Source organism: Notechis scutatus, chromosome 2 (genome assembly GCF_049901735.1).
Source record: "Notechis scutatus isolate UNSWTSFEM ecotype Mainland chromosome 2, rNotScu1.2, whole genome shotgun sequence".
NCBI lineage: Eukaryota > Metazoa > Chordata > Lepidosauria > Squamata > Elapidae > Notechis > Notechis scutatus.
This window is the reverse complement of record NC_142010.1, coordinates 66,605,072-66,627,596: the sequence shown is the minus strand read 5'-3', so window position 1 is coordinate 66,627,596 and position 22,525 is coordinate 66,605,072. Positions and strand designations below refer to the sequence as shown.

At 40.5% G+C, this 22,525-nt stretch overlaps 1 protein-coding gene and 1 long non-coding RNA gene across 3 annotated transcripts; one reads left to right on the top strand and one right to left on the bottom strand.

Moving 5' to 3' along the window:
- Positions 1-1,631: 1,631 nt before the first annotated feature.
- HYAL1 (hyaluronidase 1) lies at positions 1,632-11,392 on the bottom strand. Of its 2 annotated transcripts, none has more exons than XM_026673285.2 (4): positions 9,624-11,392; positions 5,407-6,419; positions 4,687-4,776; positions 1,632-2,876 (listed from the first exon to the last, which is right to left on the bottom strand). In XM_026673285.2, exons 2-4 carry the CDS (start codon positions 6,319-6,321, stop codon positions 2,526-2,528), a joined length of 1,356 nt encoding a protein of 451 aa, XP_026529070.2. In that variant the 5' UTR covers positions 6,322-6,419; positions 9,624-11,392; the 3' UTR covers positions 1,632-2,525. The 2 variants fall into 2 exon arrangements, with proteins under 2 accessions (XP_026529070.2, XP_087811102.1); XM_087954976.1 differs by having other exon boundaries at positions 9,967-10,397.
- On the top strand, positions 9,946-21,648 carry LOC148132056 (uncharacterized). Its single transcript, XR_015747548.1, has 3 exons — positions 9,946-10,021; positions 20,415-20,544; positions 20,672-21,648. It is a non-coding gene; the product is annotated as an uncharacterized LOC148132056 (long non-coding RNA).
- The last annotated feature ends 877 nt before the right edge of the window (positions 21,649-22,525 follow it).

The window sequence follows — 22,525 nt, the reverse complement described above, 5'->3', positions numbered from 1 at the left end:
AAAGAAAACGGAGCCGTTAATTCATCTTGGGAAGGAAAGTGGGGGGGGGGAGGAGAGGCAAACGCCTGGGTTCAGAAGCGTAGGGCCCGGCAAAGGAAGCGTGATTTGTGCGTTAGTGGGAGCAGAAGCGAGAACGTGGGGCTAGAAAGCGAAAGATAGGTGCGGACAGACGATTGTGTGTTCGCGCGTGAAGTGTTGAAGAGAGAGAGTGTGTGAGAATCTCCATATAGAGACATATATGTGTAATATATTAATATATAATTACATATATATATGTAAGGGGTGGAGTAAATTGAGGGAGGAAAAAGGAACGGATGAAGAGACAAAGTCCGGATACTTTGCCTAGGCTCAAAAAACGGAAAACAAAAGCTACATGTTTTAAAATTTTTAAAAAAAACTGTGAGAAAGGTGGTTAACTATTTTTACTTGGAAAAACTGGTTAAATTCAGGTTAGTACAGCTGGGCTGTAATTATACTAACTCAGCTTTAAAAAGTTAGGTATTATTTAGTTATTAATATGAAAAAGGATCATTTTTTTCTTAGAGTAAAATATTCAGGCCACCTCTCTTTGCACATTTTTCAGAATTAAACTTCAGTAAGCCTACTCCATTTATAACAAGGTGTTTTCCTGATGTTTTTGAATTATACTGTAATCCTCAGTTCGTTGCTAATAGCTTTGTTGCTTGGAGCTATTAACGGTAAAGATTCAAAAGTTCACTGGGAAGGAATGCTTTAAGGCTGTTTGTCAACCTTGACAACTTTAATGTGTGGATAACAACTCCCAGAACATGATAGCTGGGGAAATTACAAGCTCATGACATCTCAAGGTATGGTTTAAAAAAAAGTCAAAATGGCAGCCCCTGTGTAATAGCTTTGCCAGAGGGTTTTTTCCATGTGTATTATGTGTGCACAATGAATGCAGAGCTCCAATAATATCACACACACACACACAATTTTTTTGTTTTTGCAGGCAAACTCTGCCCAGTCTGGAGTTTGATCCTGATGGGTTTCAAGGTTGACTCAATCTTCCATCCTTCCGAGGTCAGTAAAATGAGGGCCCAGATTCTTGTGGGCAATACGCTGACATTGTAAACCATCCAGAGAGTGCTGTGGAAAGGTATTTAAGTCTAAGAGCTATTGGTATTGGTATATACCACTCTTCTGCAACTGTTTCAAGGAGTCTCATGACCAGAGGGCTCCCCTACAGCAATTGTCACATGCCTGTGCCATGAACCCAGCAGGCCAAACCGGCTGGGCATGACTCACTTGGATATTATCTCGCACTCCAAACAAGACGGGCAGGAATATCCAGGGGCCAGCCTGCTTCTGTGCTAAGAGAACTGACAAACATCCTCTCTGCTTCTTGTCCCATTGAGGTGGAAGAAAATGGCATTTTCATGGGTTAATTTTTCTACAAAGGAGGACTCTACCTCCCCCCACCCTTAAATAACCATCTCTCCCAGCTACCAGGATATTTGGCAAGTGTGGGTTTATAAACACATTTGGGATAGAAAACTGATATTACAGAGAGTACTGGATATCATGTAGTTCAATATGTAAAGTATGTGTAGGTGGCTCCTGCTTGGTAATAGAGATCTGTTAGATTTTGATTTAGCACAACGTATACATAACACTTCAATAATTTAATTATCCTTTAATTATAAATTTAATAATGTAATAAAATAGCAATCGTGTTCAATAACTAATTGCTACATCAACTCAGTTCCACAGTAAAATTCCAGTATTGTCAGTATTGCTCTAGTTCCTTCTCAAAGTCAGTGTCTAAGCTGTAACAGAATAATGTAATGCAGAAAACATTGAGATAGGGTATCTACTGTAACTGGAGGTAGCCTCAGCAGCTATACATGCAGTCTCTGCATAAAAATAGTCACTGAACAACCTAGAAAAGCACCAGGTGCAACAACGGTATGCAGAAGTATTTGCACTTATTTTAAAGGCAATTGATGGGCGACAGTGCTGTCTTCCTTCAAAATGCTCATCCTACAACTGTCAAGAATAAATTGTGGGTCTCCCAAAGAAATGAAGTGTGTCTTTTCTCCCAAGCATGCATCAACATGTCATCACAAAGATGTCACCAAACTGATGTTTCCTCTTCAGATGGAAATGAAGGCAAATATATTCATAAGAAAAGCACAGTACAGTATTCCTATCATGATCAAGAGAAAAAGCATGCCAGCTTTTTTATGCTGCAAGGCAAAACTGTATTACAAGCAAAGAGACTGAAGAAAACATTTTCTAGGAGGATTTTTGCTTGCACTCAACAGGAGAGGGGAAAAAATTGTTTGCCAATGCCTTTGGGTATCATTGCAAAAAGATGGAAGCCCAATTTTCAGCCACTTCTGCCTTTCATATGTGATGGGACTGCAGCTTCCAGAATTCTGAACCAGTTTGGCTGGCTGTAATGTAGCCTGTAGTCTCTCAAGTATTAAATTAATCAGATATTGATCAGATATTAATTTTATACAGACTAATTCTACAGGTTGAGGTTTTCTTGTTGACATGTATTATATATCATGAAACTGAGGACTGAATACCTCACTGTGGATTGACTTCTTCTCACAACGCAGTCCTTTCCAGCCATTGTAGCACTGACATGTGAATTCTTGGGCCATCTTGATTTGATCTTTCACTGACATCTGGCCAATCAGAATAAAACCAGGGGCGACATTATGCTTCTTAATAGTGAAACTAGCAGAATTGAGATGCAGGAAGGCTTCTGGGTGATTCTCCTGCCGCACGCAGCGGCCATGCTTTGCACAGAGTATTTTACTACAAAGCTTAGTACTACTGGTCACATTCATAATGTACGGGCCAAGGAGCGTGTCCACATACTCCTTCATTTCAAGACAGGCTTCCTGTAAGGTACAAAAAATAAGGGCCAGAGAAAATGATTTTAAAAAAATTGTCTGCAATGATCATATTATTCATAGAACACATTTCCCACTAGTGTTCCATCCATGATTGACCGTTTTCCCTTAACTTGATGTCATGGTCACCAAGGAAACATCTAATTCTATATAAAAGGCAGAGCGGGGATAGTGGCGGCAGAGTTAAATGTGTCATTAGCTCAGAGTCCTTACATTGCCATAAACAATTTTAGTCCAGTCCCTCTTGAATTCTGTTGACCCTTATCTGGCACCAATTTAACACTGAACTTGATTAGATTTTTGTGTATACGTTTGAATAAACCTTCTGTACTGCAATTTAAGGTATGGTGCTGATCCTTTGTGTCTGACATTCTAGTCATCATCCGTGTGGTTGACATGATATAAAAGGACAAATATTACCCAGGGTTTGTTTATTTAATTTATATTGGCATTATCTCATAGGATAATCCTAGATGCTCATAACAATCCATTAAAAGTACGCTAAAAATACAAGTACCCTTTCTCCCAAGCACTAGACTAAATTTAGAAATTTAATGAAATAACTGGACTTTTCCCAAGGAATTTTTATATAATTATGATGATCTCAAGGCTGTTGTATTAACTCTGGATTCAAGTTAAAATGCTATTAGGTTCCCAAAAAAACCCAAGAAAGACACACTGAGATTCTTAAGCAGTTTCCTTCATTGTCCTTCACCTATAGACAGAAATTTTGCCAAACTAGAACGGACTACTTGCACCATTTAACACAGAAGTGTCAAACTGGATTCCTTCGAGGGCCAGATCAGCACTGTAATTCTCCTCTGTGGGCTGGCTGGGGTGAGATGGGATGGACGCCTCCTGCAGCATTTTGCTGGCCAAAATGGAGCATCGGGTCCTTTGCTATTTCCAGGCTGGTCCCACGGGCCAGGTTTAAGCATCCGGCCCGCCGCCTTGAGTTTGACACCCCTGATTTAACATATTCTCAGAACTTCTGGGAGGAGTTGCCTTAACTCTCTTTCCACACAAACTATCTCAGTTGTCTTTTGCTCCTCTGGGATACACTCCCTCCTGGGAATCCAGACTACATTCCACCACAAATGTTGTGACTTGTCTTAATTTAATTAGTATACATGAATAGCAAACATGGGTTATTATGGAATTAAGCTATGCCAACCTGATACAGGTATGTCTGCAAATGGTACATCAGTTGAAGCCAGGAGAAACACTCCCTGGTCACAGTTCCACTTGTCACTCAAGTAGGAGCTGTATGGATCCAAATTATGCACCAGTACATTCAGAGACAGGACAACCTCATTAGAAGCAATTACAGGGGTCAGTATGATCAGACAGACCTGATGTTTACAGGCATAGAATGACTCCACTTGGCTAGACTTTAATCTCAGCTTCTTTCTGCCCATCCAAACCCTAACAGCCTGTAGTTTATAGCATCTCCAATACAGCCTGACATGACAATGCACAGCTGGGTGTCATTTTATCCTGCTCAAGTAACCACAAATCAGAATGATACCTTAGTTGATCTTATCAAATGCTGCAGAGAAGTCCAGCAGAAACAGAGATACATATTTATTCATCAAAGTCCTGACAAAGGTAATCTAGAGGAGCACCTTTTTTATCGTGTAACTGAATATATTATACATCCATAATGTATGGATTGAAAAAAAAAGTTGGAAAGGCCTTTGCTCAAATAATATCTCTTACTATAATCTGAATCTTTGAAGTTCTCCTACCTAGCATCACATGGCCCTCTGACCAGCTCTGACTTCTTTGCCACACTCACCCGAGATTTACTGAAATTTGCACTACCCCACAAGATAACTCCGGCAGCACCCTGAGAAGCACTCTCACCAATGGTGTGGACCAGGTCTTCCTGAAAAACAAGGATATTAAGGGGTAATTTCAAACACATCTTGTTTAGGAGCTGAATTTTAGCACTCCTCCTCTGGCCACAATAAGACACTATATAAAAACACTGTATTGGCTCTACACTAACGGGACAATTTCTCTGTTATTGATGGAAAATCAAATATTACGGCACTTAGGCTTCAAGTCTACTTCCTCCAACTGAAGGGATGGGAGGAAAGAGAAAAATCTTCCATAAAAATTTTGTTACCCCAAAACAAAAACGCAATAAAAAGCCCCAGATTTTCAACACGTCATTAATTTTGATCCTGTCTCATCCAAACATGAAATGCTGTTAAATACAAAACCAAGCATAAAACTGAACTGCAAAAAGATGTTAATTTTTCACATTGATATGTTGAAAGTATTTACCAGGGTAAGGGGGGAGTGGGAAAAGGCTCTGTCTATTGTTGAGTAAAAATTACAGCAACAGATATTTAATTGTGATGCCATATTGAGTTCAAAAACTTTAAGGATATTGATAAGGATATTTTATTAAAAGTCCATGATTCTTATTTCCATGCAATGTTTTCCAGCGAATTCCCACTGGACAAGGCTTATCAAATCCCGCACTGGGCCAGACACAAAAAGTGCTTACCTGTGTGAGGAAGTTATGAGTAGACTCATATACAGTGGTAGTATAAGGTAAGACAGGGATGTCATTCTGTGTCCACTTCAAAACCCTGAAGGACTCCTGGATTCGATGACGAGCAAATTCAAGAGTTTTGTGAGTCAGTCTGAGAATTTGGGGGAGGTAAATGCTGGGATAGAGAGCCCGGCTTTGGTTCCAGAGCCAGTACAATTTGTTGTTCCTCTGTTTCTCAATCTCTGGGCATTCTCCAGTATAATTGGCATATTGGAATTGATTGTTATAGCAATTGGGGAAACCATAAAAGCCCCAGAAGCCCTTCGGTCTCAGGGTTTCACTACGGGCCAATGTCTGCCCCATAAATGCCCAAGCAGATTGCTGAAATTCTAACTGGGCTGCTTCGATCACTTTGTCAGCAGGCCAATCAGGATGCCACTCCTTAACTAACTCTATGGATTTATTTTGATAGATTTTCATAGAACCCCAGTTCCGAATCCATAAGGGACGCCAGCATTCCCAGTCCACAACTGCCAGACCTCTGAAGCCAACATGCAAAATGGTATTATTAATGTCTTGTTCAATCTTCTGGAGATGAGCTTTTAGACTAGCATTTTGAGGGAGACCACCATAGATGGCAACTCCATCCTTCGTGTAATATGGATAGTATCCAAATGTATTACTATAGAAGAGAGTAATGTCTTTCCCTATAAACGAGTCATTTGGATTGACGATTAGATCAAAAATTCTCAAGTCAAGGGATATTTTGTATTTTTCTTGGCATATTTGCGTTGGTGCATTCCAGACTGAGATGAATGGGTGGCCCAATATTGCTGGGGATCCTTCAGTCATGTTATGGTTCCAAACCATTAGAAATACATTTAATAAGCAGAACCACAAAGTCAAGTATTCCATGCGCATCTCCATTTTGCAACCTATTTTCCAGTTAAACACTCAAGTCTTTTTTGCTTTTCAATGCCAGAGGCTTCTGGTAGAATTGTGAAAAAGAATGATTGTAGTTCTTCCTGGTAAATGGAGAACATAATTTCACCAATAAGAGGAGTAGATAGCTCTCAGAAGAAACAATACAGAATAAACCATGAATTCCTACCTATCCTTTTATTTTCTATCTACCCTTCAAGGTTCATCCAGAGCAAAATCAAGTGGCAAAGAAATAGAAGTCCTTCTGGGATCTTTAATGTTGCTACGATTCAGTGTTAATTTTTAAATCTTTGCTTTTCCAGTGACCTTGGTTAACAGTTCGGGTACAGGTAGTCCTTGACTTACAACCAAAATTGAGCTCAAAATTTCTGTTGTGAGACATTGAGTTTTGTCCCATTTTACGACCTTTCTTGCCACAGTTATTAAATGAATCTGGCTTCCCCACTGACTTTGCTTGAGAGAAGGTCACAAAAAGGATCACATGACCTTCGGACACAGCAACGGTCATAAATATGAGTCAGTTGCCAACATCTGAATTTTCATCAGATGACCATGGGGATTCTGCAAAGATCATAATGGTTGTAAGTTACATGTTTCAGTGCGGTTGCAACTTTGAACAGTCACTAAATGTACTGTTGTAAGTCGAGGCCTACTTGCACTGCTTACTATTCCTAAAATAATAAATAATATCCCTCTTTGCTTTTATGTTCTCTCCCAAACAAAGCTTCATTAATGACTTTCTGGAGGCAGTCAGTTCTCATCTTGTGAAAAGTTCACCAATAGGAAAAGGTCATAATAGGGAGGTGTCAGTTGAATATGCATCAAAAGCTATCTCTTATGGGGAAAACAGGAAAAAGCTAAAATAGAAGTGTAGAAGGATTAGATTATTTCAATTACTATTTTGTTACAGCATGATTTATAATTGGCTGGGAAATATTAGCATTGTGGTACAAAATAATTGGAGGACATCGAGTTGGAGAAGATGCAGCAAATGTTCCAGGAATACATCTGGCATACTTGGCAAATTTTACAATATCTCGTTAAATATATTTCTATTTTCATACTGGGAGAGGAGACTTAGTTCAAATTATCTCCTAAGTTTGTGACCCAACTCAAATTTGAATAAATTACACCCTCTTTCATAATTCAATCTCTTAAAGCCATTTTGCTAAATCAGCAAAACCAAAGCCCAAAATATAAGATGGGATGGAATATCAAGCTGAATCCAGTTACAAGAATTGCATAAAATAGATACCAGCTGCTGCCTTTTAATTACTCCAAATTTCCACATCTCCTTACAAACTTATACCACTAAAGTTTTGCCAAACCAAAATTTTTACATAACCTTTAGCTAAGCCTGAAGTGATCAATTAATCAGACCAACAATTTCTCAATTCCCTGTTGTTCCTTAGGCTTAGTTGTCACAATTTAGTTATGCAGTAACTTAGAAAGTGCTATAAATTTGATTCTGCCAGCATATGTAAGTTCAAGAGGGAAGAGATTTGCCCTAAGAAATGCATACTAACATAAAGATAACACTGCTATGAACAAACATAGGACATTAAGCAGTGGCTGGCATTAGGAGATACTGTAATCAACACTAGAGAAACATAGGTACTATAGGCAAATAGTAAATCTGGCTCAATTTGTAAGTGGCCAAAGGCAACACAATCACCTTGGTTTCAGATATTATCCCTATAATGCAACACCGCTTCTGTCTGAAATGTAAGTAGGTATGAAAGAACAGCATTTCACATTAGGATTCTGAAAACAAATCAGAGCAAAGCTATTCTGAAAGACACCTAGCCATTTATTTTAATAGAACAAGAGTCAAAATTATTCTTGCAGAATAGCCAATTTAAAAAAAAATCAATACTGTGATTCTTTAAACTTTGGTACAAATACGGAGAACCAGTTTGGTCTAGTGATTAGGGCACCAAGCTAGAAACCAAAAGACTGAATTCTAGTCCCATAAGCATAAGCGTACAATTGTGTCTACCATCCCTGTCCTATTGTCCCCAATTATTAGTTCCTATTATATTTAAATTTATGTTTATTCTTATTTTATATTGTAAGCATTTGACAAAATAAAATAAACATTTCAGTTCATTTACATTTGAGGAGCAAAGTCTTTATCCTACAGATGTTGTTTCCATAATTCAAAATGGGCAGACCAGAGTTGGAGTTCAACAGCTTCTGCGGTCAACAAACTTTCCTAATTTAACCTACTTTTTCTTCCTTTGGCGTTTGCAAGCTGTTTAAAGTCATTTGCCCATGTTAATAATCTTGCAGGAGTTCCCAATTTACAGGAAACCATTGGATTATTTTCCCGTGAGTCACATAATGAACTGTATTTGCATTTTATTTGAATGGAAGAAGTGCTCATCAGGATATCTATGGAGGCAAGAAGGTTCTGGATGTGTTGGTTTTAATTTTCAGTCTCATTAAACATGAAATAAAATACTTTGGATCACAGCAGCAAAATTACTTAGAACCTCATGTACCTTTAATCAGAATCTTTTTTCATAAAGATACCCGTGGAAACAGAGACTATTAACTCTTTTGACCTGGATCTCTGCAGACTGATCATTGCTGTGGCCGTGTTTATAATATACTGTATATTAACACCCACATTCTAAAGACCCTAAATTATGTGCAAAGTCTCATTTTTTATCTCAATTTATATATGTGTGTGTGTGTGTATACATATATATTATATACATATATGTATATGTGTGTGTGTATATATATATATATATATATATATATATATATATATATATATATATATATATATATATATATATATATTCGTACATCTATATATACACACACACATTTATATAAACACACACTATATATATACACAAACACACACACACACACACATATATATATATATATATATATATAGAGAGAGAGAGAGAGAGAGAGCTCTAGTAAGTTACTAGCGAAGTTTAGCTCCGAAACGCAGAAATTACATCCTAGGCTCTCGTGTTCGGGCTCCTACAACCGTAGTTTGGGAACCCAAACATTTGTACCGTTGTAGGTGAAATAGGACGCGGGTGGGCGCAATAAATTATCCCCCTCTCGAACTGCCTCGTAGAATTCCGAAATTGTTAGTAATCGGTAGGCCCCATCTAGAATAGCCTGCCAATTATTCGCCACTATTGCAAACCTGCCAATTGTCTTGGCTTTCCCTGCCATGGGGGGGAGAGGGACTCCCAGGCGGAGGGAAGCAACAACTTCCAGCCAGCAAATGCCTCGAGCGCAAGAGAGCAACTCACCCGCTCCTCCAGCCGAGGAATGACGCGCGACCCTCCCGCTTGCCAAATTTATAAGGGCTAACGTGGGACGTAACACTTCCAACAGGAGTGGACGAGGCACGTGAACGCGCGCTAATCTGGCGTCTCAAAGAAGCTGGAAAAGGTTCCAGGTTTAATCTAATCAGCTCTACATCGTGGTTTGTCAGAGAGAAGGCCCGCCAGGTCGTTCATGGCGCTTCAAATCCCACGCCTGCTTAGTGGGGGCAGGGAAGGACGCGAGAGTGGGGACGTGGATCCGGAGTCACTGCTGCTGGCGGGTTCAGCCTCCCTGGCCCGCTCGGCGTACCGAATCGCTTCCCCCCACCCCCAGTGCGGAATCGATCTCGGCCCAGACGGGAAGGACCCGCATTCTGCATCAAGTAAAACTTTTAAGAAAGTTTATACAGCGAAAATCCGGCGGGGGGAAGAGAAAAAAAACGGCCCCACGTACGGGGAATCTGCACCGCCCGCTTCTCCGGAGCGTCGGGCTGGGCAAAGGAAAGCGAGCTCGCCTTTACCCAAGGGCGTTGGTCGGTAGAGGGCAGCACAAGTCGCTCGCTCGCTCCCTCCGTTCCCCTCATCCTGAGGAAAACAGCTGGCCAAGCCCTTCGCGGGGGAGGCGGGCAGTGGGGCGATGGCGGGGAAGAAATCTCCCTCTCCTTAGGAGTCTGGTTTCTATTACGCTCCGACAGCACCACCACCCCCCGCTCTGGCGGAGAGGAGGGGGCAGGAGAGATTTTGTGCAAGGAAACAATTACGTTTCCCCGGCTTCTGGAGACAGACGGGAGTGTGTGTGTGTGTGGGGGGGGGGGTCAAGTACAGATGCGGAGGCTGAATTTAACTCTTCTCTCTCTTAGAATGGAGGCAGCCTAGGGAGGGCATTTGGCGGGCTGGGGGAATGTTCCCGATTGTCCCGCCCCGTGTCTTCAAGGGCCTGTTGCTTTTTAAAACTTGATCATAATTTATTAACAAGTTTTTCAGAAAGAAATAGAAAATCTATAAAAAGGGGGAAACCCATCATTATTATATGTCACATTTAAATAAATGTCAAACATATGTCTAAATCTATCTTAATAATTGTCTTAATAATATAATAATTGTCTTAACATTACAAAATAGCATAAAATTTATACCTCAGAAGAACTATTTACTGAATCGTTTTTGAATAATAGATAAAATTGCCTTCCTGAAAAGGGACGCACCTCTCTTGAATCCAGTCCTTATCAGAAGGGGTGTTGTAATGTTTGCAATTTGTCAAAATAATAAATTGTTCCCAATGGTCTTTTGGGAAAATCGCCCTTGGTAGTTGGATTTTACAGCACTGAGAGAAACAAGGTAGGGTGGAAATTCAAAGGCAGAAAAGTTTCTTCAAAAACATAGCAATGGAATGGAATGTGTAGACATGAGTAGATTAACATTGGCAATTAGAGAGCAAAAAGAAAAAGAATATTATAAGATATGGGATTTATTTTATCAGTGGTTAGAAAAGTAGGAAACAAGTATATAATAATAATGATATGTTGTAACTGATTATTTTTGAATAAGTTATAAATATGAACAAAAATTATTAAAAAGTGAGGTTTGCTCTAAAGGATAACATGGATTTGAAATTAAAAGTCTAACTATCATTTAATAATAGAATATGGGAAGTTAATTAATGTAATATGAATGTAAAGCTGAGGAAAGGACCATAGATATTGTGCACAAGACTTATGTACCAGCCAACACACTGTATAAATGAAAGGTTTTGTTGTTGTAAAAAATAAAAAACTTTATTAAAAAAACAAAAAACAGCAACGGACAGAATTCTTGTGACAGTGATTGTGCTGAGCTTGAAATTACAAGTTGGTTAGTACAACATGCCAACCCATATAAGGTGCTTTATTTGGGTTTAACTTAGCATGAAATGCTAAACATGATTGAGCTCATTTGTTGAGGGTTAGAACAATCAGTTGTTTAAAAGTAATTGTGGGGAATGTGGCTCTAGCCACCATCTTTCCTTCAAGTCCCACTTAGATTTGGCTGCATGTTTGGTTTGGGGTGGTAGTGATCCTGTGTTGTTTTTAAGAGCACATTACAAGCCAAAGTACAAAAGAAATCATAACTTGCACATCACTTTGTGAATCTGCATTGAAAAAGAGACAGATTAGCTCAGGGGTCCCCAAACTTGGCAACTTCTCCTATGCTGGCTGGAGAATTCTGGGAGTTGAAGTCCACAAGTCTTAAAGTTGCCAAGTGTGGAGACCTCTGGATTAGCTCTTCCATTTCTTGTGCAGCTGAGCTAGAAAGGGGAAAAAAAGATAGTTGAAGCAACATGAATCCAAGATTTGAAAAATGGTTTTTGTTGGCCCTATTTTTAGCAACAGAGTTAAATTTCAATAACATGGAGGAAATGCAGGACCTGAATCTCCATCCTAAAGATGGACCTTTCAGGAGAGATGATTTAAGCACAATCCAAGCCACTTCCTTTTGAAAACTAAGCTAGTTGCCTTCAGAATAAAACCAACTCTACTCCTGCTGGGGTACCTCTTGGGCCTTTAAGAAGGGTGCTTTCTAAGGTTAGATCTACTCCATAATCCATCATCATCTATCTGGCTATCCCTCCAGTTACAAAAGTCATCCAGCCTAGGAATGTGGGAGTTGTAATCCAACACATCTAGAGGGCACCAGGTGGGGGAAGTTTCTCAAGTCTTGCTAATAAGAAACCGAAGTTGAAAAGCAGGCAAAGGGGAACAGCTGATTCAAGCCAGCCAGCTAGCTAGCATTCACTTGGATCAACTATACTATGCACAGCTGCCCTTAATTACTACAATTACTGCTGTTACAAATGGGATTCTTTTCTGTCCAGCTCTCCAAAAGCACACCAGATTAAATTTGGAATATGCCCCTAACTGGACTGTTAGGTAGCCAAGTACAAGCTGCTCCCTTCAGTGTCATGATTCTAGTTCTAAAGATCCCAGTTTTAAAGATTCTAGCATTCCACCAAAAAAAAAAAAAAAAAAAAAAGAGAGATGCCTATGAATCTTGCTGCTTAAATCTCTTGAATGGCTTTTTCTCTGCCTTTGTGAGCTACCAAATAAGAAGAAATCAGTTGACAAGTTTTTCCCAGCCAGTATTTGCCTGTAGAAAGAAACCTCCCACCATCTCCAGATCCAACTGCCCTATCATTATTTTTAAACACCCAGGAATAATATTTTGATCTATGTCCTACACTTTAATGAGGGAACAGAATTTGCAAAAGCTTTATTAGATTATTTTCCTTGGGAAGAAATATGACTGAAAATCCAATAGAAACTGTTTGTAGTAGAGTGCCTGCGGCTGTTTATGTGCTTTTTTTCCAGAAATGGCAACTTTAAGATGATTTCAACTCCCAGAATTCTCCAACCAGCATGCTGTCTTACACATCTTAAAGCTGACAAGTTTAAAAAACACTATTTTGGTGGTAGCACAGTGATTAGAATGCAGGATTGCAGGCAAACTCTGTCCACATCCATGAGATTGATTCTGACCAGCTCAAGGTTGACTCAGCCTTCCATCCTTCTGAGGTCACTAAAATGAGGGCCCAGATTGTTGGGGGGGAATATGCTGACTCTAAACTGCTCAGAGAGTGTTGTAAAGCACTATAGAACTGTATATACGCCCTAAGTGCTGTTGCTAGTCTTAAGGCTGAAGGTCTCATTTCTCTCCCAGGAGCCTTTGGGTCTTCATACCCTGGCCTTGCCTCCTGTTCTGGGGTAACTTCCTGGAGGTGCTTCACTTGGCATCCACCCCAACTTCTGTATGGGTTCACTACCTGTGTTGCCTTTTCTGAGGATTAAAGGGGAAAAATACAAAAAGAAATATTCTCAGTGGCACATCCTCTTGGCCACGTGGCAGAGACAAATGATTAGTTTATTCATCTCCTCCCTGTGGCAGACAGACCACTCTTACCAGAGATAAACAAAATCAAACTTCATTTAAACAGATAAACTATGAATGTCATTAACTTTAAAAGTTAAATTCAGATTGGAAAAAATAACTCTTCAGTTCTCAATGATGCAGCTGGCAAACCTAAAAGGAAATTAAAAAGGGAAATACAGTATTCCTGGAAGATTACTGGTCTGCTTACATATGTCATATTTTCCTTTAGTTGGAAGCTGTTGCAATTTAATATTAGAGACCATAAAAAGATTATAAATAAAAATGTGTATAATCATGCTCAGGCTGAAGGATGTATAAGAGCTGAATTGCACACAACTCACGACTTTATTTAGAGAAATAAAATACAATTTAGACAGCACCACATAAAAAAATCTGGTACTAATTCCTGGCTTGCCTGGTAAACAATTTCTATCAAAGTAGCTACTTTTTAAAAGCAAAAGTTCTTCTGGTTAATTTATGCAGTCTTCCTCTAGATTTGGGAGATTTCATTTTAACCAGATGTTTCTGAGGAGATGGTAAGCCCTACTGTTGTCCAACCTCAGTTCATACCCTGCCCCCTTAAAGCAGCCCTATTTTTAAAAAAAAAATAGAAACAGTGGATGCTTTTCTGCACTTCCAGCAAAGGGCTCTGAATATGATCCAGATGGCATGGGATTGGGGGAATATAGATTGAGTGACCAAGCGTAACTGGCAAGCATTCAGAATGTTGTGATAGTAGGAACAGAAAGAGTGTTGAGCTAATACTGGAGAGATTCCTTTGTTTCTCTCCCCCAAATCTACTTTGCAGGGTTGTAGTAGGGATAAATGGGAAGGAGGAAAACCTTATATACAGTGCATCAAGCAAAGCAACACATACATCCCATATATTAATTTTTTAAATGGGTGTGTGGTTTTTTTCCCCACACTAAAGGCAATGGAGCATTACCTGACCTGTTCCAAGAAATAGGCAACAAGGGGATGAGGTGTTTGAATACCTAAAAGTAGTATTCCAGTTAAACAGATTACATTAGAACATTCATTACGACTGCTTCCAATGCAGTTTTTCCCTCTCTTTTTTTGCACATAAAAAAATTGTAATTTGATGGCAGTTTTGGAAGGAGTCAGGTTTGTTTTGGGACAGTGGGGGGAGGCCAAAAGAAATCCAAAGGCAGCATTATTATGCACCTTTAATGCCATAATTAAAGCACCCCAAATGGAGCCCATCAATCTGCTCTCCTTCTGGCCATTTTGTAATAACCTTTCCAATACATGTCAATGGGAGGAAAAGGCTTGAAGACATCTTGCCATTTTTCTGAGTTTTCTGAATTCTCCCTATAAATGTAGGCAGGTGGGTGTAACCCACTCCTGGAACTTGGTCAAGTTTGGACAAATGCTTTAGCTGAATATCTTATTGTGTGCCCTTGCCTCTCTCATTGTTTCTTTTTGCTTGCTATTTAAGAACTAGCTACAGGATATTTCTTATTGCTCTTAAATGACCTCTCCCTTCCCAGTCCATCAAAGCAGGCTCCCAGGAGAGTTATGCTTTAGAAACCAAAGACTCCAAGTCCTTCCCAGCAGGGGACTGCAAGTATCAGAAGTTTACTCTTTTATTACTAGGTCAATATTTAAAGTCCCTAGATCTTAGGGTTGCTGTCAGACTGAAGATAAAAAGGGGCCCATTAGATTTACTCTTTTGTTGATTGGCTGGGACTTCAAATAATCTAAATCAGTGGGTGTCTTTCTTTTTTCAAACTTGGCAAACGTAGTATGTGGGGACTTCAAATTCTGAGAGTTGAAGCTCACACATCTTAAAATTACCATGTTTGAAAATACTGATATAAATTACACTGTATCTGTGGTTCATTGGAGAAACCGCAATTGCTTAATCCATGCACTACCCTAAATTATGGCTTTCCAACTCACAGAGGCTCCCCTAACCATGAAGTTTGAATCTAACCTTTGGGTTGTATTCTACACTTGGAATAATTATTTTCTCCCCAAGCCGCTCACACTGTTTTATTTAAGAGAATACTGATCTATTTGCAGCCAGTTTATCCAAATTATGGAAGAAGCCTCTAATACACTCCCATGTAGTTCTAGTCTGGATTCCCTATTTTACCACTGATAAGACTTCCATGGTTTGATTAATTCGCTTTACAAACCATCATGTATCATGGCATTCCATAATGCTTACTGGAGCTGAGCTGTAAAGACATAGATGACCACTAGGTGGAAGCAAACATTAAAAAATATTAACTCTGCTGCCCTCTAGTTGTTTAATTGTTCAGTTGCTTCTGACATCTTGTGATACAGTCAGTGGACATCAGTTTCCTAGGATTGCATACCAGTGATGGCTTCTTTGAGTTCTGGAAATTATGCAGTCCAGATTTGGTAGTTCTAAAATTCAATAATGTGTACATTATTGATTATATATTTTTGTTGCATCTACTACCTATCATATAGTGACTCTAATAGCAGGAGAAAAGAAGAAACACAGATTTTGTTAATATTTTTCAGTAGTGCATATATCATAAAGGTAGTCCTCGACTTACAACAGTTCATTTAGTGGCTTCGGAGTTACAATGGTACTGAAAAAAGTGACTTATTACCATTTTTCACAATTATTGTTGCAGCATCCCTGTGGCCATATGATCAAAGTTCAACCACTTGGCAACTGACTCATGACAGTTGCAGTGTCCTGGATTTACACAATTTTTTGTGACCTTTTGACAAGCAAAGCCAAATGGGCAAGCCCGCTTCGCTTAACAACGGTGTTACTAATTTAACAGCTGCAGTGATTCACTTAACAGCTGTGGCAAGAAAAGTCATAAAATGGGGCAAAACTCACTTAACAAATGTTTCACTAAGCATCAAAAACGTTGGGCTCCATTGTGGCTGTAGGCCGAGGACGACCTGTGTTATCTTCTATTTCTAAGCATGGGCAGGAATAAAACATAGATCCATGATGAAATGTAAAACTGAAAAGAGCGTGGAATAAGCGATCATGTTATTTCTTAATATCTTTTGTGCCATTTTTTTCCTCCCTAGATGGTTTTATAGGGTTGGGGCAGAAGGCCAGTTTCTGTTGCTGGAAAATTGAATTGGCCTTGGACATAAGTGTTAGGGGTTTAGTTGCAGCTTGGTGCTGTGTAGCTGGATGTTTCCTAGGAATTAAGTAGTGGGTATTTCAGAAAAGTCAGGGTCACACAGACTTCAGTCAGTCTCCTGAGATGACACGGCTTATACTGGTGATGTAAAAGAAAGGGAACTTTAGAAGAGAGTAGATGTGGATTTTTGCCAAGTTCGAGACACACACAAATGTTATTCGAGGCACTAGGCAAATTGATAGCATTGTTCTCTGTCTGTTGCAAAAGCTCCTGATGTTGAAATAAGAGACATTAGGTATCCATTAGGCCACGAATGCAGGCACTAATTTCTGGGGTTATTAGGATTAACCACCCATGGCCCCCTTTTCCATGCTAGAATCACATCCCTGAGAGATTTAGACAATGGTAGGGTGGCAGATATTTGACTGTATTAACATGATAAAAGGAAATGGAAGAAGAGGAGGAATTTCATTCCTCTCCCCTCCCCCCCAAAAAAAAAAAATCTATTAAAGCCCCATTCTTCTTTGTGAGGCCTCTGGAAGCATGGGTTTAAAAGCAGGAAATGCCATTTCTCACCATCTTGAGGTGGGAAACTTGCAAAATGAAATGTAAAGTCCTGAAAGAGGCCTATGACACCCACCCCCCACCCAAAGCAATAAAGGCTCTTGCAGATCCCTCCCAATCACATATGAGATGCTCCTCCATCCCCTTTGCCACTCTCATCTCTTTAAAAAAAGAAGTGAAGTGAGGCTCTTGGCTACAAAAAGCATGCCCACTTCTAAACCTTCCCATGATTATGAAGTCTGTGGCTAAAGAAACAAAGATGGGGGAATTCTAATAAATAATAATCTAGCAAGTAGCTTTCTACATTAGCTGTGGCAAGCAACTTGTTTTATTTTGCATTCCAACACAACTGCGGATCCCTCAATCATTAACATCAACAGAACATTACCAATATTAATATTAAACTCGTAAGAACAGGAATACTGTATAGCCCTCAATAGCATCAACACTGAAAGTGTTCAGTTTGCTTCGGGCGTTCAAAAAAAAAAAAAAAAGATGAGCCTTGATTGGCTTCCTTAAAGCGGAGCATTACTGAGAAATACTGTTCACTATCCCGTGTCTCCAAGTGGACAATATGGATATTTTTTTTGCATTACTGGGTGAGTTGATTTGTTGATTGTTAGCCCTGAAGATACTTAGGAATTGCTAGATTTTCAGGCAGTCTATTGGCAGCCAACATAGGACCTTCCCATGATTATGAAGTCTGTGGCTGAAGAGAAGGGAGGGGGGGAGGAGAGAGGAAGAGGAAGCATATTCATTTATTTTTTCAGATTGTGCTCACTATGTATTATTTTGTTTCCCTTGTATTATCTGTTCCCAAGGACAACGAATAAGGCAAAGACATTATATACCATGTCTTGGACTCCCAGTTATCAGCCTAACTTTATTATCAAATGTAACCCAATCTGTATTCAAGGAGTTAACAATTAAGTGCCTTTGCAGACTACAGGACAAGAGAGCAAACGAAACTCGGATATCTCCAGTACGATTAAATGAAATGGTAGCAGTGTGAGGCTATCAAGGGAGGACAGGAACAAGGACAAAGCAAACCTTGGGAAAAGAAGCTCTGAAAGGAAACAAAGACGTGCTACAGAGCACCTCTTCCGATTGCCTGCCTGCTCTTCAGACATGCCTTTTAGAAGGCGAGGGGAGTAGCTTTGGAGGACAGGAGGAAGAGCTGCTACCAAGGTAATGATCAAATAAGAAGGATTTGATCCTAGACCAGGGATCTTCAAACTTGACAGCTTTAAGACTTGTGGACTTCAACTCCCAGAATTCCTCCTCCAGTCATGTTAGCTCAGGAATTCTGGGAGTTGAAGTCCACAAATCTTGAAACTTGCCACGTTTGAAGACCCTTGTCCTAGACCAACAAAACATCGCAGGCAAGCCCATTCCTAGTTTACATGAAGAAGCACATTGTTACAGCTCTTACAATAATGGTAGTCCTGAATATACGGTATTCCTTTCTTTGTCTGGTGTACCACATCGGGCTGACATGCCTCAACTGGTGGTCCACTTTTACAGACCCCTCACCTCAGCTCAGCTCAGAGCACCTCTCATGCTCTGTTCAGGGGATATCTCTCTCTCCCTCTCCCTCTCCCTCTCCCCTTCTTTATCTCTCTCCCCCCTAAAGGGGATTCTCCCACTATTTCATCATACAAGTCACTAATTTCATCCCCTTAGTTTCCAACACTCTCCTTCCTTACTGTGTCCTGCACCTTCTGCACACCTGGTCTTCATTCTTCAAGTAGCAGGGAAATAGTCAAGGCTCCCAGAAGATGACCTGCCCAATTTCTACTTCCAGGCCTGATTTCAGGGGAATGATCACTTGTGAGAGAAGGTTTTGCAATTCACCTTCTTCCTCATGGATCAAGCCAGAAAGTGTACTTTCTTAGGCCGCTCTTCCTTACAATTCCTCCTTTGGGGCTCTTTCTTGTAGCTAGAGAAAATTTGATCTCTCTAACATAAACATCTTCTAGCTCAGGGATCCCCAACCTTTCACGCCGCGCCCGGTTCCGGCGTCAGCTGGCGCCAGCCCGGTTCGGCGTCAGCTGGGCGCCGCCATCTTTTTTGACGAAAAATCACTTCCGGTGACGTCACGGAAGTGATTTTCGTCAAAAATAGCGGCGCAGCGCTCGTGAGCTTTTCGGGTAGAAATGGCTTTCTACCGGAAAAGCTCACCGAAGCGCTAAGCGCCGCCATCTTTTTGCGAAAAATTGCTTTTTACCAAAAAAGATGGCGGCGCCCAGCAACCAGCGGCCCGGTAAGGCTTGTTCCGCGGCCCGGTACGGTCCGCGGACCGGCGGTTGGGACCCCTGTTCTAGCTCACCCAGCCATCTTTGGCATCTTAGTTGGGAAAGCCCAAAAGTGCTTTACACTTTGTTCCCTTCTGTCCGCATAAAGCTGGAGTACTTACCTTGAACATCAGCAAGGAATAGAGTTGGGCTGAAAATAAGATTTCTGGCCCCTTTCAAATGGAGGGACTCAGAATTATTGATATGACTCAGGGTTTGCTTCCTGCCAGATCCAGCAGATTAGTGAATTAGTTTGCTGAATAATATCAAGGCAACCAGGGGTGGAATTCAAATTTTTAACAACCGGTTCTGTGGGCATGGCTTAGGTGGTGGGTGTGGCTTGGTGGCCATGTGACTGGGTGGACATGGCTTGGTGGTCATGTTATTGGCTGGGCGTGGCCAGCTCAATATCACTCACATCGAGGCACGCATCTCCTCCCCTGGCCTCTCATGACTGTGGGGATGCTGAAACAATCGTAAGTGTGAAAAATGGTCACAAGTCATTTTTTCACTGCCATTGTAACTTTGAATGGTCACTCTACACGAGCAAAGTACCAGCAAAGGAGGGGGAAAAACCTCCACAGACATTCCTAAGACAGGAAGTCTAGTCTTGCCAAGAACGTAATAAGGGTTAACGGAGAGGCAGTTTCTGTAAGCAACACCAGAATGTTTCCTTCCTGCCTTCCTTACAGGATTAGGTCAGTAATTTCTTCTAACAACCGGTTCTCCGAACTGCTTAGAATGTTAACAACCGGTTCTAGCGAATAGGTGTGAACTGGTAGAATCCCACCCCTGAAAGCAACGTACAGCCTTCTGCCCCTTTATTGGCAGCCCCCAGAGCCCCATCCATTTTCTTCTGCAGATTGGCTCAGCAACAGGCAACAACCGTTTTTGCCTATTCCCTGCAGCTGGAAAATTGGGATCAGGAGCAGAATTCCTGAACAAAGCAAAAGAGGAGACACCGCCCCCCCTTCTTGGCCTTGCGTTCCAGGAACCCATGCACACTCCAGAGGTGTGAAGCACAAGTTGCCTGTCCTTGTAAGTAGTGGAAGTCTTTGTTTCTTTCTGCATATTGAAATGTCACAAAGAAATGGCATTTTTTTAATATTTGAAAACTGGATTGCCCAGAAACAATATTTAAGATTTTTAAAATATCTTTTTACAGGTATTTGTTACATTACATTGGCCCATCTCACCTGGTCAAGCAGGGTAGGTATGATGCAGATAAGAGGTGGTATTCAGCAGGTTCTGACCAGTTTTGGAGAACCGGTAGTGGACATTTTGAGTAATTTGGAATACCACCCCATCTATTCTCTGCCTCCTGAGTTCCGGCTGATCGGCTGGGTCTTCTTTTGTTGCCCTGCACAGGAGAACGGAGCTGGAAAGCAGGTTAGTGGGATGGGGAGGGTATGGGGATTTTATAGTATCCTTCCCCTGGAGTGGGGAGAGAATGGAGATTTTACAGTATCCTTCCCCTGCCATGCCCACCAAGCCACGGCCACAAAATGGTAGTAAAAATTTTTTGAATCCCACTACTGCTGCAGACCCTCTCCATTAAAGAGCTCCAACTGGTGGGATTCAGGAAGACAGCCTTTTCTGCCAAATATTGCAGAATATTCTTTCCCCCGCCCCCACCCCCAAGTTGAGACAGGCCCCCACTCTCCTGGAATTCCCAATACAGTAAGAGTTAAAACAAGGCTTTGCGGCCTTGTGAGGGGAGCCAGAGGAGCACACGGCTGTTGGCTGGTTGGTGCCCTGAGACCTCTCCCTTCAGCTTTTAAACTAATTTTTAACAATTTAATCATCCTTGCCTCCTAAATTTTCAGTTTATATATGCAGTTTCTATATTTGAATATTTTATTATACACTCCCCAGGGTCCCTCTCTGAGGGAGGTGGGTGGTTCATAAATATTTTTCAGTGCTATAACTTTTTGTCCACCAACAGTTCAAAAATCGACACCTATGATACGTCTTATTGATAGGGGTTGATTGTCATTGTAACAATATAATGACATCAATTTATCCCTTTCCATTGATATTATAAATGCTGCTAAATAGGATGTTCCTTTCTTCTCTGTCAAATTAGAACTGGTGTAGGTATGTAGCTTAAACATATTGCTGCACCAAAAAGAATAAAATAATGCAAAGCTAATGTTTAAAAATCTACTGAATATAGTTCCTCTTGTTGTTATGATTAAAGCTTTACTCTTATCTTATCTACCTGTGTGAACTGCCATATTTCACTTAGTGTACAGCTTTCTTCCCAGCAGCTCAAGGTGGGAAATTGACAAGTTGATATCTCTCAACTTTATCATATTACGCAAAGTCACTTATCAAGCTTTATGGCTGAGTAAGAATTGAAACCTGATTCCCTCAAAGCCTTAGTTAGACCGTGATAACCATTACACCTTACCACCTTATATTTTGTCTTTGGTCAATAGTCCTATCTGATTTTGTGCCCTCTTCTAATGGATGGCTATACTTTGGTCTCTCTCTCTCTCTCCCTCTGACTTTCTGAGCCTTATTAGAGGCCCCTGTTACAGGCAGTAACAGGGATTTTTTTAAAAAAACAAACCACTTTTTTTTATGTTCTCCTACTGAGCAATGATTTCTCAATATTCCCTGTACAAAATTGGTCTGAGGTTGCAGTACATCTGCCTCAGGCAATCTACTATAATGTACTCCAGGCACATTTAATTTCAATACCCTAAACCCCCATGCTGGAGAGATCTCTCCTAGAGAAAGCTGCAGTAGATGGAACTGGTTTACACTGAGCCAAGTGGTTTACTTGGTTTTGGCTTTATGGGTTGTATGGATCCCACCAACTGTGAGATATTCAGAAATCATGATTTGTTAACATGTCTGAATGATCCCATCAACAATAGAGCTGCAGAAGACATAATTGTGACATCAGTAATAACACTCTCAGAAATCAAATTCATGTTTTAAGTTTAAATTATCATGGGTTTGCATGAGATACAGAACACAGATATGTTCTAGCTCTGGAATGCTGAACTGG

Bases quoted from the DNA above. Each gene is read 5' to 3' on its own strand.
- HYAL1 (XM_026673285.2), bottom strand. From the start codon at position 6,321: ATGGAGATGCGCATGGAATACTTGACTTTGTGGTTCTGCTTATTAAAT. The intron at 4,777-5,406 runs GTAAGCACTTTT...CTTGTTTTTCAG, and splicing joins CTCATAACTTCCTCACACAG to GAAGACCTGGTCCACACCAT. The intron at 2,877-4,686 runs GTGAGTGTGGCA...TGTACCTTACAG, and splicing joins CAAATTTCAGTAAATCTCGG to GAAGCCTGTCTTGAAATGAA.